We start from the raw sequence: 13346 nt of genomic DNA, 5'->3' as shown, positions 1-13346 counted from the left end.
CCTAGTTCCAAAGCTAAACGCTGGCTTTATACAAAGAAATTACAATTTAAAGAGCACATTGAATGTATTTTCTTAAGAAGAAAGTTAACATTAGACTTATTGAAGAATCTGAAAACATACTAGTAAAAAGAGCTCCAACTGACATCATATAGTGTGCCTGGGTGAAGGTGTGTGGGGTTGTATATTTTCTGCTTACCAATTGCTGGCCATCAGCAGGAATATTTGAAGTTGCAAATTCCTCCCCGCATTCATCAAAACCAGTGATTGGGTTCTGTACTGGTTTCTGCTTTGTTTTATTTATTCTGTGCTCTTGTTGGGTTCAGATGGATAAACTAGAAACTTTATTGTTCTAACACTGTGGCTATTCAGTATTTATTGATATTACCTACACTAATTATGGAGTGTACCTGCACTTCAGGTACATGATGAGATAAACATAGGTACATGCACTGCTAGCCTTACTAAGGAATTGTCTGAAGTCCCTTTCTTTTTTCTGTACAGGAAGAGTTCAAAACTAGATTTGTGTTTGAGACAAGAAGAGAGAGAGCGCACTCAGGAAAACAGTACAGCAGTAGATTGGGTGAATTCAGAATAATCTCACCTCTAGAAGTTGCTGGCAAACCTGTACAGGAGTTGCGAGCGTGTAGCCTTTTATCTCTCTAGCCGGGGATCAGGCACAAAGGCAGCTGGACTCCTCCTTCACTCGGAATGTTTGTTGGCAGGCAGCGAGCGGCTCTGAGGTTGTACACCCTGTCTGTGTGTGAGTCCACTATATGTGGCTGCACAAACAGACTGGAGTAAATTTCAACGCATCAGCTCCAGGAGTGAGCAATCTAAAAGCAACTCCTGGAGCTGATGCTTTGAAATCCACCACAGTCTGTTTGTGCGGCCGCATATAGCGGACTCACACACAGACAGGGTGTACAACCTCAGAGCCGCTCGCTGCCTGCCAACAACCATCCGAGTGAAGGAGGAATCCAGCTGCCTTTGTACCTGATCCCTGGCTAGAGGGATAAAAGCCTACACGCTGGCTACTCCTGTACAGGTTTGCCAGCAACTTCAATAGGTGAGATTATTCTGAATTCACCCAATCTACTGCTGTACTGTTCCCCTGAGTGCACGCTCTCTCTTCTTGTCTTAAACACAGATATTTTTGCCACCGAGCTGGATACCAAGAGCACCTTCATCCCCTCACTCTTCCACCCCGCCACGCTGATCGCTCCTACTGCTTGCCATAAGTAAACCTCCTGCTTCTTTTCCTAATATCATAACTAGATTTGTTATCTATGCAAATGAGCTTGTCAAACAGCTTGTCAAATTCAGTCCAGTCCCTGAAAAGTAAATAGAAGCCAAACGAGTGTGTAAGAGAGTAAGACCGAGCTGGATACCAAGAGCACCTTCATCCCCTCACTCTTCCACCCTGCCACGCTGATCGCTCCTACTGCTTGCCATAAGTAAACCTCCTGCTTCTTTTCCTAATATCATAACTAGATTTGTTATCTATGCAAATGAGCTTGTCAAACAGTCCCCTGAAAAGTAAATAGAAGCCAAACAAGTGTGTAAGAGAGTAAGACTTATGATAAGGTTTTAGTGCTGAAAAGTTCAAAGAGACATTACTTCTGTTTGTTTTAAAGATCAACAAGGCAGGCTTGGCACTACTGCTCTTTAGAATTAAGTCTCAAAGTTAAGAACTTAGACTGAACATAAAAATATGACATTCAGTTCTTTATTTTTAGTAAAACACATACAAATAATCATCTCATAACTTTATTTTTACTTCAGGCTTGCTTTAAGTCCATTTATGATTAACAGTTGCAGAACTTCTGACAAAAACATGTTCTTAATAAAGCAGTACATGGGTATTTTCTACCTAGATATGCTAATTTCTTTATCAAGAACTGGATTCTGAATTTGTATAAATGTACATAATTAGGGTCTGATACAGGTATGTAAAATGTGCATTTGTCAAAACAGAAAGATTTGTTATCACTTTAATTTGGTTTATTTTTTAAAAATTATTTTAAAGAAAACTACTCAAGATCGCAATGTATATAATTAGGTTCTGATACAGGTATATACAATGTGCATTTGACAAAATAGAACGATTTATCACTTTAATTTGGTTTATTTCTCTTAAAGGAAACTACTCAAGATCACCATCATATTCTGGAGTACCAAACACAAACTACAGTGGTCCAGGCCCTGGTATGACTATAAACAGCAACAACCAGATGCATGGACAAGGTCCCACTGGCTCAATGAACATGGGCAGAATGCCTGGAAATACAATGCAGAACAGGTCATATCCTTCAAATATGGGAAATATGACCCCTAATTCTCCTGGAATCACTCAGCAAGGTCCAGGGATGGGGCCACCGATGCCTACGGTGAACCGTAAGGCACAGGAGGCAGCAGCTGCAGTGATGCAGGCAGCAGCAAACTCAGCTCAAAACAGGTATATTTGATTATATGGATATTTAGAACATTCTTTACAGGTTTTGTATCTCAGTGTTAATGGATTTTTAGTGTGGCTATTTTTAGCTGTTGGCAAAATACTTCTTCAGAAAGAAAACCAAAATCTTATGATTATGATTTAGGACATATGTTTTAATCATTGGAAATATATTGTTTAGTTTTTCAAATTAAGTTACATTGTTAATATTTTGAAAAAAACAGTGCCTATTTTTATGTCACTTATTTGTGAAAAATGAATCAATAAAAGCACTGAAAGGTAAAGCAGAATAATTCTGCATGTCAACTCACTGCCCATACAATTCTATGGGTCTGTTCACAGTACTGCGTTGTAACTGGTTGTGTTATTGTAACCCACTACATATAGGCTTTGTATTAACATCTATGTCCAGTCTCCATTCCAGTTCACACTCATTATAATCCATGCATTATGCAATTGACCACTTTGAACTTAGCCTCAATTACAATTACACATATACAATTGTTAAACCAAGGGGCCAAGCCAAATAAACACTGTCTGTAAAATGTTCTCTGTGTATAATATTTTGACTTTTGTTGGGTTCGCTTGAGTATTTCTGATTAATGCATACTCATTTGACGTATTTCATTCACTTTACTAAGGTAAAATACAGTATAGTCACAGACTGGGTTTTCCTAAAGTATTATGCTCTTTGTGTACAGTTTATGCTTTCCTCTGTAGCAGACCAGCAGAAATTAAAGTCTCCTTTTTACCTCATTTAATTGTAACAGGAAGCCAGTGATTTATAACTATTTATCCACCTCCACAGCTTCTCAGTATTTACCTATCCAAAATGAAGACAAAGCTAAATATATTTTCCTAGGTCATCTCAGGACAGCACCCATGAGAGATAACCGCTCCACTCCAATCTGTACAGGAAGTAGGATAAAATATTCAAATTAGCCATAATTTATATATGTGCTGCAATGCCACACATATTTCTTGTCCACTCAGGAGTAGGATCGCTGCATTGGAGAATGCTATCCATTTCAGATGGCAGCCATTGTATGTTACCCCTATGCTTCAGGCCAGAGGGGATCTGAGTGGGGACTGCACGGCTGCAGGCACAGCCTGGTGTTTTAAGATCTGGAGCCATGGCTAACTCACCTGATAGTTTGCAGGAGACCAAAATGCCCACCACTTGACCTGCTGCTGGAACTTGGATATGCATTTGAGTGTGGGGTTTCGCAGATGCAGGATACAATGAGCCACTGAGCTCAGACTGCAACAGACCGGCAAGCCACATGGTCACTTCTCCCACGGGTGTTGTCCTTTTGAATCCTGGAAAAGACATTACCAGTGAGGCCTCTTGCACACTGCACGCGATTCCGATTCAGATTCCGCTTTTTAATCAGTTTTTACATCCGATTCAGATTCCGATTTGCAGTTTACTCCCTGCACACTGCAAATCGGAATCTGAATCGGATGTAAAAACTGATTAAAAAGCGGAATCTGAATCGGAATCGCATGCAGTGTGCAAGAGGCCTAAGAAATGTTATCTTTTCCAGCTGTAGTCTGAGCTAAGTGGCTCATAGCATCCTACTTCTGTGAAACCTCATACTCAAATGTAAGGGATTTTTGCTGCTTACTTGTGCTTAAACCCCTGATGAAGTGAGAGAATTTGCTCAGTAGACATAGCGGAGGAGTTAGAGGCCATTTCAGGAGAATATATTTTCTGATGGTCCACATAAATAGTAAATGTAGTCCCTAAGGTTTGGGACAGCCACAGCCAGTGCAAAGATCTTCATTTTCCAAAAGTCAGTTCTTTGCATTTTATTAATTAAAGAAAACCTGTAATGGAAAAAAAAAACCCTCTGGGGGATACTTACCTCGGGAGGGGGAAGCCTCTGGATCCCGAGGAGGACTTCCCCCATCCTCCTCTGTCCCTCCGTTCAAGTGCTAGGGTCCCCCCGAGTGCGGCGAGGTAAATATTTACAGGTGCACTAGCCGCATTTCATTCGGGTGAAGGCGGAAATAGCCAAACTTAATCGATCTGCTCTACTGCGCAGGCACGAGTCCTTTTGCACCTGCGCAGTAGAGTGGATACGATCGGGTTTGGCTATTTCCGCCTGGCACGAATGAAGAGCCGCTACTGCATCTGCACTGGATCCTGGCGAGGTAACTATATCATCAAGCTTGTCGGGGAAGGATTGGGGGTTTATTCGGGGGAAGAAACACAAATCAAGGCACTTATGCCAAAAACAATATTTGTGGACAGAAGTTGCCATAACTTCTGCCCCTAGAATAGGAAAATCAAAGACATTATCAACTAGTACGCTGCACATGACTATTGTTGAGGACGAAGAGTGTTTCGTCAACCTTGTTTTCAACAAAGAGTGGTTTCTAATTTCCATATTAATCCATGTTTTTCTGAATATTCAAACATCAGTTGTAAAAAGGAAATTTGATTGTCTTTTTTTAATATATATATATATATATATATATATATATATATATATATACAGGATCTTTTCAAAAAATTTGCATATTGTGATAAAGTTCATTATTTTCTGTAATGTACTGATAAACATTAGACTTTCATATATTTTAGATTCAAATACACACAACTGAAGTAGTTCAAGCCTTTTATTGTTTTAATATTGATGATTTTGGCATACAGCTCATGAAAACCCCAAATTTCCTATCTCAAAAAATTAGCATATTTCATCCGACCAATAAAAGAAAAGTGTTTTTAAAACAAAAAAAGTCAACCTTCAAATAATTATGTTCAGTTATGCACTCAATACTTGGTCGATAATCCTTTTGTAGAAATGACTGCTTCAATGCGGCGTGGCATGGAGGCAATCAGCCTGTGGCACTGCTCAGGTGTTATGGAGGCCCAGGATGCTTCAATAGTGGCCTTAATCTCATCCAGAGTGTTGGGTCTTGCGTCTCTCAACTTTCTCTTCACAATATCCCACAGATTCTCTATAGGGTTCAGGTCAGGAGAGTTGGCATGCCAATTGAGCACAGTAATACCATGGCCAGTAAACCATTTACCAGTGGTTTTGGCACTGTGAGCAGGTGCCAGGTCGTGCTGAAAAATGAAATCATCATCTCCATAAAGCTTTTCAGCAGATGGAAGCATGAACCCATTTTTGAACCAGAAACAGCGGCAGAAGCGCCTGACCTGGGCTACAGAGAAGCAGCACTGGACTGTTGCTCAGTGGTCCAAAGTACTTTCTTCGGATGAAAGCAACTTTTGCATGTCATTCGTAAATCAAGGTTCCAGAGTCTGGAGGAAGACTGGGGAGAGGGAAATACCAAAATGCCTGAAGTCCAGTGTCAAGTACCCACAGACAGTGATGGTCTGGTGTGCCATGTCAGCTGCTGGTGTTGGTCCACTGTGTTTTATCAAGGGCAGGGCCAATGCAGCTAGCTATCAGGAGATTTTGGAGCACTTCATGCTTCCATCTGCTGAAAAGCTTTGTGGAGATAAAGATTTCATTTTTCAGCACGACCTGGCACTTGCTCACAGTGCCAAAACCACTGGTAAATGGTTTACTGACCATGGTATTACTGTGCTCAATTGACCTGCCAACTCTCCTGAACTGAACCCCATAGAAAATCTGTGGGATATTGTGAAGAGAAAGTTGAGAGACGCAAGACCCAACACTCTGGATGAGCTTAAGGCCGCTATTGAAGCATCCTGGGCCTCCATAACACCTGAGCAGTGCCACAGGCTGATTGCCTCCATGCCACGCCGCATTAAAGCAGTCATTTCTGCAAAAGTATTCCCGACCAAGTATTGAGTGCATAACTGAACATAATTATTTGAAGGTTGACTTTTTTTGTTTTAAAAACACTTTTCTTTAATTGGTCGGATGAAATATGCTAATTTTTTGAGATAGGAAATTTGGGTTTTCATGAGCTGTATGCCAAAATCATCAGTATTAAAACAATAAAAGGCTTGAACTACTTCAGTTGTGTGTATTTGAATCTAAAATATATGAAAGTCTAATGTTTATCAGTACATTACAGAAAATAATGAACTTTATCACAATATGCTAATTTTTTGAGAAGATCCTGTATATATATATATATATATATATATATATATATATATATATATATATATATAATTGAACAAGTAAGAATATTACCACATTCCAATACAACATATCATCTTATTCTCTTCTTCCATTTTCAAAATTATAAAATAGATAATAAGCAAAAAGAAAATACCACCCTCTATTCTCCCCAATCTTCCAATCAATACTCTTGCAAATAATTTAACATCATCAGGATTTCTTCTTCAAAGATCCACCCCACCAATTACCATCTAAAGTACTAAAAAATTACAAAATTATAACCACAAAAAAACATAATTATAATTACAGGAGGCTCCCTGCCCTACATCTCCACCATATCTATATACTCCTTAGTATCTTGAAATTCTCTCCATTTTCCCCATTTAACATTTAAATGCTTCTACTCTATCCTGCTGCATAGCAATCTGATTTCCCATGCTCTTCAACTTGTTAACCCTCTCAACCCATTCTTTCAGGGTTGGATAACCGTGGCATCTCCACTTAACTTAGACATAGATGTTCCATGCAGCAATACCTTTATTGGGTCCCAATCTCCACAATCTTCCCATAATTCCTTAATATAGTCCAACACACCCTTACAAAAACCCAATATTACTGGACACTCCCACACTAAATGCATTAAAGACCCTTTTACTCCACACCCCCTCCAACATCCATCACTCACCCCGGAAAGATTTTAGCCAACCTATCTGGTGTTCTATAACATGTTGTCAATAATTTAAAATTAATGTCCTTAATTCTAGAGCTAACTGATGTAGCATGAGCCAAAATACATATTTTCCTTTTCAACCCATCATCTAAAGAGATGCCAGCATCCTCCTCCCATCTACTCAAATATTTAGGAAATTCTCCCTCCCTCATTTTATTCAACTCTTTATATAAAAATGATATCAGATGCATGAGAGAAGCCTCCTTCACAAACAATTTCTCAAACTCTGATAATTCAGTACTAATGGAAAGATCTCTCCCTTTCTCCACCAAAAAAGTGTTTTAATTGAGTATGTCTCCAAAAATCTAATGGAAATTGCCCATATTCCTCACGCAACCGAATCAAAGTTTTAATTTCTCCATTATTCACAATATCACTTAACATTACATCTCCCCTCTCACCCCATGATCCAAAAAAAAAACCCTTTCTTTTCCTGGCAGAAAAAAGGAGAATCCCCCCCTAAGGAGTCATCAAGGAAATTCCCACAGACCAACCCCCCTTTTTATTAACAACATCCCACACCTTAAATACATTTTTAATCCAAGAGGGTGTCCATCTTGGTAGATCTCTAAACCTCCCCAGGAGCCAAAAAACGTTTGCCAAATCCAATCCAACCAATTTATTTTCAATATCTACCCATTTCTTACCTCCACCCCCATATGTCCAATCAAAAAGTTTTACCATTACACAAGCTCTATAATAAAGTTTCAAATCCGGAAGCCCTACCCCCCCCCCCCCCCCTCCTTTTCTTTAGGACATACCAAGATCTCATACGCTAATCTTGAGGGCTTGTTCTGCCAAAAAACTTAATAAGGATTGACTTAAGAGACCTAAAAAAAACTGCAGGCACACAAATTGGAATCATGGACATACAAAACACCACCTTAGGCAAAATATTCATTTTAATAATATCTATACACCCAAACCATGAAAAACCCCTACCATTCCATCCCACCAGACCTTTTTTAATTATACTTAATAATGGAAGATCATTTAGGGAGAACAGCATCGATAGATCACTTAGTAACATTATTCCCAAATATTTAATAGCCTCTTTCCTAAAAGGAAATGAAAAATTACTTTCTAGCAACTTCACAACTCCTGGTGTCAATGACACATTCAGTGCTTCAGACAAATTTGGCAAAGACACCAGAGGCTCCAAAATAAGATATCATCCGCAAAAGCCGATATCTTATGTTCCTCATCTCCAACTCTAACTCTAAGGATATTTCCAGGCCTCCTAACAGTACACAAAAAAAAAACTTCCAAGGTCAAAATAAAAATAACCGGTGACATAGGACACCCCTGTCTCATTCCATTCGACAAGGAGAAGGCATCCGACAGGGAACCATTCACTCTAACCATTGCAGTTGGACTAGAATACAGTGCACCCACTCAATTTAACATGTTCTCTCCCAATTCTATAAATCTTAGAGTAGACTTAATAAAGTCTCAATTTACCCTGTGGAATGCCTTCTCTGCATCCGTCGACAACACCATCATAGGAACTTCCTTCATTAAGGACCACTTAAACAATGCCATCGCCCTTGCCACATTATCCCTCCCTTCTCTCCCAGGCACAAACCCAACCTGATCTCCTTTAACTACTAATCCCAGGCATGGCTTCATTCTCTCAACTAAAATGTTTGCAAAAATTTGTATATCCAAATTCAGTAATGATATAGGCCTGTAACTTTGACACAAATCTGGGTCTTTTCCACTCTTATGAATAACTGTTATATGGGGGAAATGTAATTGTTGATTTTAGAAAGTGTGTCCTGAGGTTTATGGAGACAATAATGATTGGGGTGTCCTAAAAGAAATCAGAGTCTCCAAAAATAATATTTCCTGCAGGACCAATTGAAAATGAAGGACACAGCATACCAATGGCAGCAGCAACAAGTTGTTTTGGCATTCAGGCAGTGACACACAACATGCGTTTTATTATGGATACAGTCTGCCCTTTGAACTGGGGTGGTGATAAAAAAAAGGTACTTTTGTAAAAAGAAGCACAATGGATTAGGGAATGAAATTGCATTGTTCCCAAAGGAGTAAATTAACATTTCACTCCTGATAGTTTTGTTTGATAATTTTCTTTTTAGGGATGAGTCAGTGTCTCAATACTGAACTGTACTCCTTAGGAGGGTATGGTATTTGACAGTTAATGTTTGCTGTATGCTGTAAATGCTGTAGTTGCTAAATAGTGTTTTTCATAATGATTTGTATGCAAACAGATGTTTTTGTTGCCGTAGACCTTAAGTGCTTAGTTCCCCTATAATGAATTAATGTTCATATTTTAAATATTCATCTAATCATGTTGTCACTTCCTTGGGCTGTGTTATTTAGTTTCACTATGATAAGTGGGTGGCTCCATCCGAAATTTGTTTTTCCACTGTTTAATCTGACCTCCAAAACAGCTTGTTAGTGCTTCATTTTGAATTGGTCATTAGTTCAGCAGGAGCGGTGTACCTGCTGGACTCTAGGCACTGGCTGTTTGTGTTACCTAACCAATACACTCCTGCAGGGGGCATGGGCATTGCTAGGATCCTAAGAGATCCGGGGCACTGTTGGGTCCTCCAGCCCCAAAAAAAAGGGGGCCAAATGTGGGCGTGGTCATGGGTGGAGCCAAATGTACATGAACTTAACAGCAGTCTAAGTAGGCCTGCCCAGCAAAATGTTGGCTGAAGTCCACCCTCCATTAATACAAGAAATAAATAAATGCAGCATATCACATAAATAAGCAGTGCCACTTAAACATAAGTAGGCAGAGTTACTTGGCTTCTGTGCTGGCTGTTTTGGCTTTCTGCTGGGCAGGCTGTCCTGCTTTCAGGTTGTCTGGCAGTCCCCCCCCCCCCCCATAGTATTCCCTGACCTTCTAGTGGACCCCCTTCCATGCTCCCATGGGCCTCCCATTGAGGTACCACAACCCCCATCATGCCACCAAAGAAGAACCACAGCTCCCTGCATGCCCCATAAAGCACCACCACACCCAACATGCCCCCACAGAGGCACTACAGCACCCAGCATACCCATCTTCCCACAAGTGGTGTGCATGAGTCAGGGTTTTTCTGTCCAGTGCATCCCCAGCATCAGTTTAGATGTACATGAAGCTACTAGAAGGAGTGCGCCTGTGTACCAGTATATAGATATGGAATACAGGGAAAGGGATATAGAAAAGACTTTTAAAATGTGTCATTCGCCTGCTCTGCCATTCTGAGGTCCCACCCTCCAGAGTAACGAATCAAAAGGGGACAGAAGCAGGGCTGTGTGGCTCTCCCTATTGGCTGTCTGGCTTTTCCTATTGGCTGTCTGCTACATCTGTCAATGTTACCGCATGGAGATTGTGAGTTACCAGCTGATCAGAGCTGGAGATAAATACCGAACACTTTTACTTGCTTTATTGAATGCTTTAATGTTTGTGAATTGCAATTTCTTGACATTTCTTGAGGTATTAACTGCACAAGTCGGTAATTTACCTCACTAATTTAACTTTTCAGTGCTGTAATTGGTTTACTGAATTGGCATTTGGTAAAATGATCGGTAAAATTAGCTGTTTTCTAAGTTACCGAATGTAATAATGCTTAGTGAATTGACACCATTGTGGATAACATATTACTTCTAAGGGTAAAACCATACTTGCCTGCGATAAGTTTCTACTCATGTGAACACTATAGGGCTAGGTTGAGACTCAGATTAAAAAAACGCTAGACGATTGTGATTTTGCATTGTGATTGTTGCAATTTTTCATTGCTTTTACTGGCAATTACGTTTTGCCATTCTTGTATGGGGAACGAGAGTCACATTGCAAACATTCCAGAAATGCTGCATGCACCTCATTTGCATTATATACAAGTTGTAGACACTACAGTAAAAATGGTTTCATAGGGATACATCGTCACAAGCACTAAAATAATGCTAAAAAGCTCCCCAGTGTCAAACAGCCCTAAAGAGTATATCAGGTAACTTACGTTAAATCTTTGCTGTTGAGAGACCCCAAATAAATCACATGCTTTTGGGTAATATGAATGTTTACCAGTCATTACCCACTATATTACTGAAGTCTTGTTTATTGTTGTTCTAATACAAAATATTAACTTTTTGATACATATTGACATGATCATCTTGAGGCCAGTTGTAAACTGTGCTGGTGCGGTAATCGTGCACAGGGGAGCCTGCTGCTGCATGACTGCACTGCACAAATCCTTACTCATATGCACCTGTGGCACAGTGCGGCGACAGGGTCATTTGCATAAGCCCGCGCCCCCGCTCAGTGACTGTCATCCATTGACTTGCTTTACTGCATTAATGCGGTAACACACTGATGACCTTGCAACAGCATTGCATCAAAAGCAACACTTCTGTCACATCGCAAAAGTTTGAAAGTCTCCATAAACTTTCATTTCCTTTGCGACGAGCTTCAGCGGGGGAGAGTAATGCTAGGTGACACATTGCCCGCAGTGTACAAAGGACTTTACTAAAATGTGTTTTTATGTTGAAGTATCCAATGCATACAATATCCTGCATACAGTATGCTTCAGGATGAAAAAGTTCAAACCAGGCTCTAATACCCTGACAGTTGAGGCAATAATTGATAGAGATGGCAAATAAGATGCAAATAATTTCGGCTTGCATTCAAATGTCAGACAAATTGTATTGAGCTTGGAACTAGGCTTTTCACAATCTACTGGAAGTGAATCTGATTGGCCCAATTCCAAGCTAAATATTTGCACACAGTTGGAATGCAAACTGGAATTATATAGATCTTGTTTATTACTTTTACTGATTAATAAGAATGTAAATACGTGTCTATTATTATTATATGTTTTGAGTAGCTTGTTTTTATTCACTGTTTGGTGAATCACAATACTATTGAAAATTTTGGAGAAATGTATGAATAATTGTCATTAATGTGCAAGATGATTGTACAGACGTTCAGTAACTTTGGTTATTTATGTTGCCTTTTGTTGGAATATCTCAAGTCTTGAAGCATAACAGTGAGGTCTGCAACAAATAAAAAGTGCATAGAAAGCACGAGGATGTATAAAGAAATAATGTGGGATGATTTACATTGAAAAGAGACAAGAATTACCATTGACTTTTCTAATCTCCTTTCTGCACAGTATATTTAAAGAGAGTCTGAAGCCTTGCAAAATTCCTCTTTTTATTTGACATTTATCTTCAGCAATATGAGCATAGCTAAAACGCTGCATTCCCACGGCAGAATGATGTAATTAAACCTCCCAAATACCGGGGCAAAATTCCACGACTTTCCAAGTCGTAGATTTTGCTGCCAGGGAGGCAGAGCTTAGCGCTGTAGCTCTGCCTCTATTCGCGCCAATCCCCGCTGATCGCCGTCTCTCCCGCCCCTCTCAGTGAAAGAAGCCTGAGAGGGGTGAGGAGAGGCAGCAATCAGCGGGGATAGACGCGAGTAGAGGCAGAGATGCAGCACAAAGCTCTGCCTCTACCAGGAAGCGATCCCTGAATGTTGCCCTGGGGATTTGGGGGGTTTAATTGCATCGTTCTGCCGTGGGAATGTGGCTTCTAACTTTGCTCATATTGCTGAAGATAAATATCAAATAAAAAGAAGAGTTTTAGAAGGCTTCAGTCTCTCTTTAAATCTAAATCAGTCAAGACTGGCGGTGTGCCGCCTGGCCTTCCAACTCATTGTGGCCGACCAACACTTCTACCTTTACCATCTCAAAATATGTCCACTATCCCCATTGCTCCTCTTCCCCATTCTCTGCAGCACTTTCTCTTGTCTCTCCTTGAGTGCCATAATTCCAGCTCCCCTCGAACTCCACCAATCTTTCTCTGCTCCTCTTGAGCTTTTTGACCATGCTTTATGTAATCCTGCCCTTTTCTGTGATGCTGACCAACCATTGAAGATGCTCAGATATGTCTTTAACAATTACTCAGATTCTTTGTGGCATTGGAGTCATAGAAGTAGAGTATATGTACCTGGCAGAACAGGAAAAAGGTCATTTGTTTGCAACATGGGAGCTGCACAACACAGTGGGAACTCTCATTGTCAAAGTGTTTATTAGTGTCAGAGTTTTAGTATATATGTCAGTGTCAACAGCCCCGTTAGTGTATT

The 13346-nt window shown here is 40.1% G+C and overlaps 1 protein-coding gene across 4 annotated transcripts in view; it reads left to right on the top strand.

Moving 5' to 3' along the window:
* ARID1B (AT-rich interaction domain 1B) overlaps window positions 1–13346 on the top strand; it is a 703333-nt gene that overhangs the window by 537273 nt on the left and 152714 nt on the right. For all 4 annotated transcript variants that reach the window (XM_068231874.1, XM_068231873.1, XM_068231875.1 and 1 more), the window contains one exon: window positions 2140–2455. In XM_068231874.1, coding sequence (XP_068087975.1) covers window positions 2140–2455 — 316 coding nt within the window. The remainder of the gene's footprint in view (window positions 1–2139; window positions 2456–13346) is intronic.

The sequence above is a fragment of the Hyperolius riggenbachi genome, chromosome 4, assembly GCF_040937935.1.
Source record: "Hyperolius riggenbachi isolate aHypRig1 chromosome 4, aHypRig1.pri, whole genome shotgun sequence".
NCBI lineage: Eukaryota > Metazoa > Chordata > Amphibia > Anura > Hyperoliidae > Hyperolius > Hyperolius riggenbachi.
The sequence above is the reverse complement of the archived record's forward strand: the minus strand, read 5'-3'. Positions and strand labels throughout refer to the sequence as shown.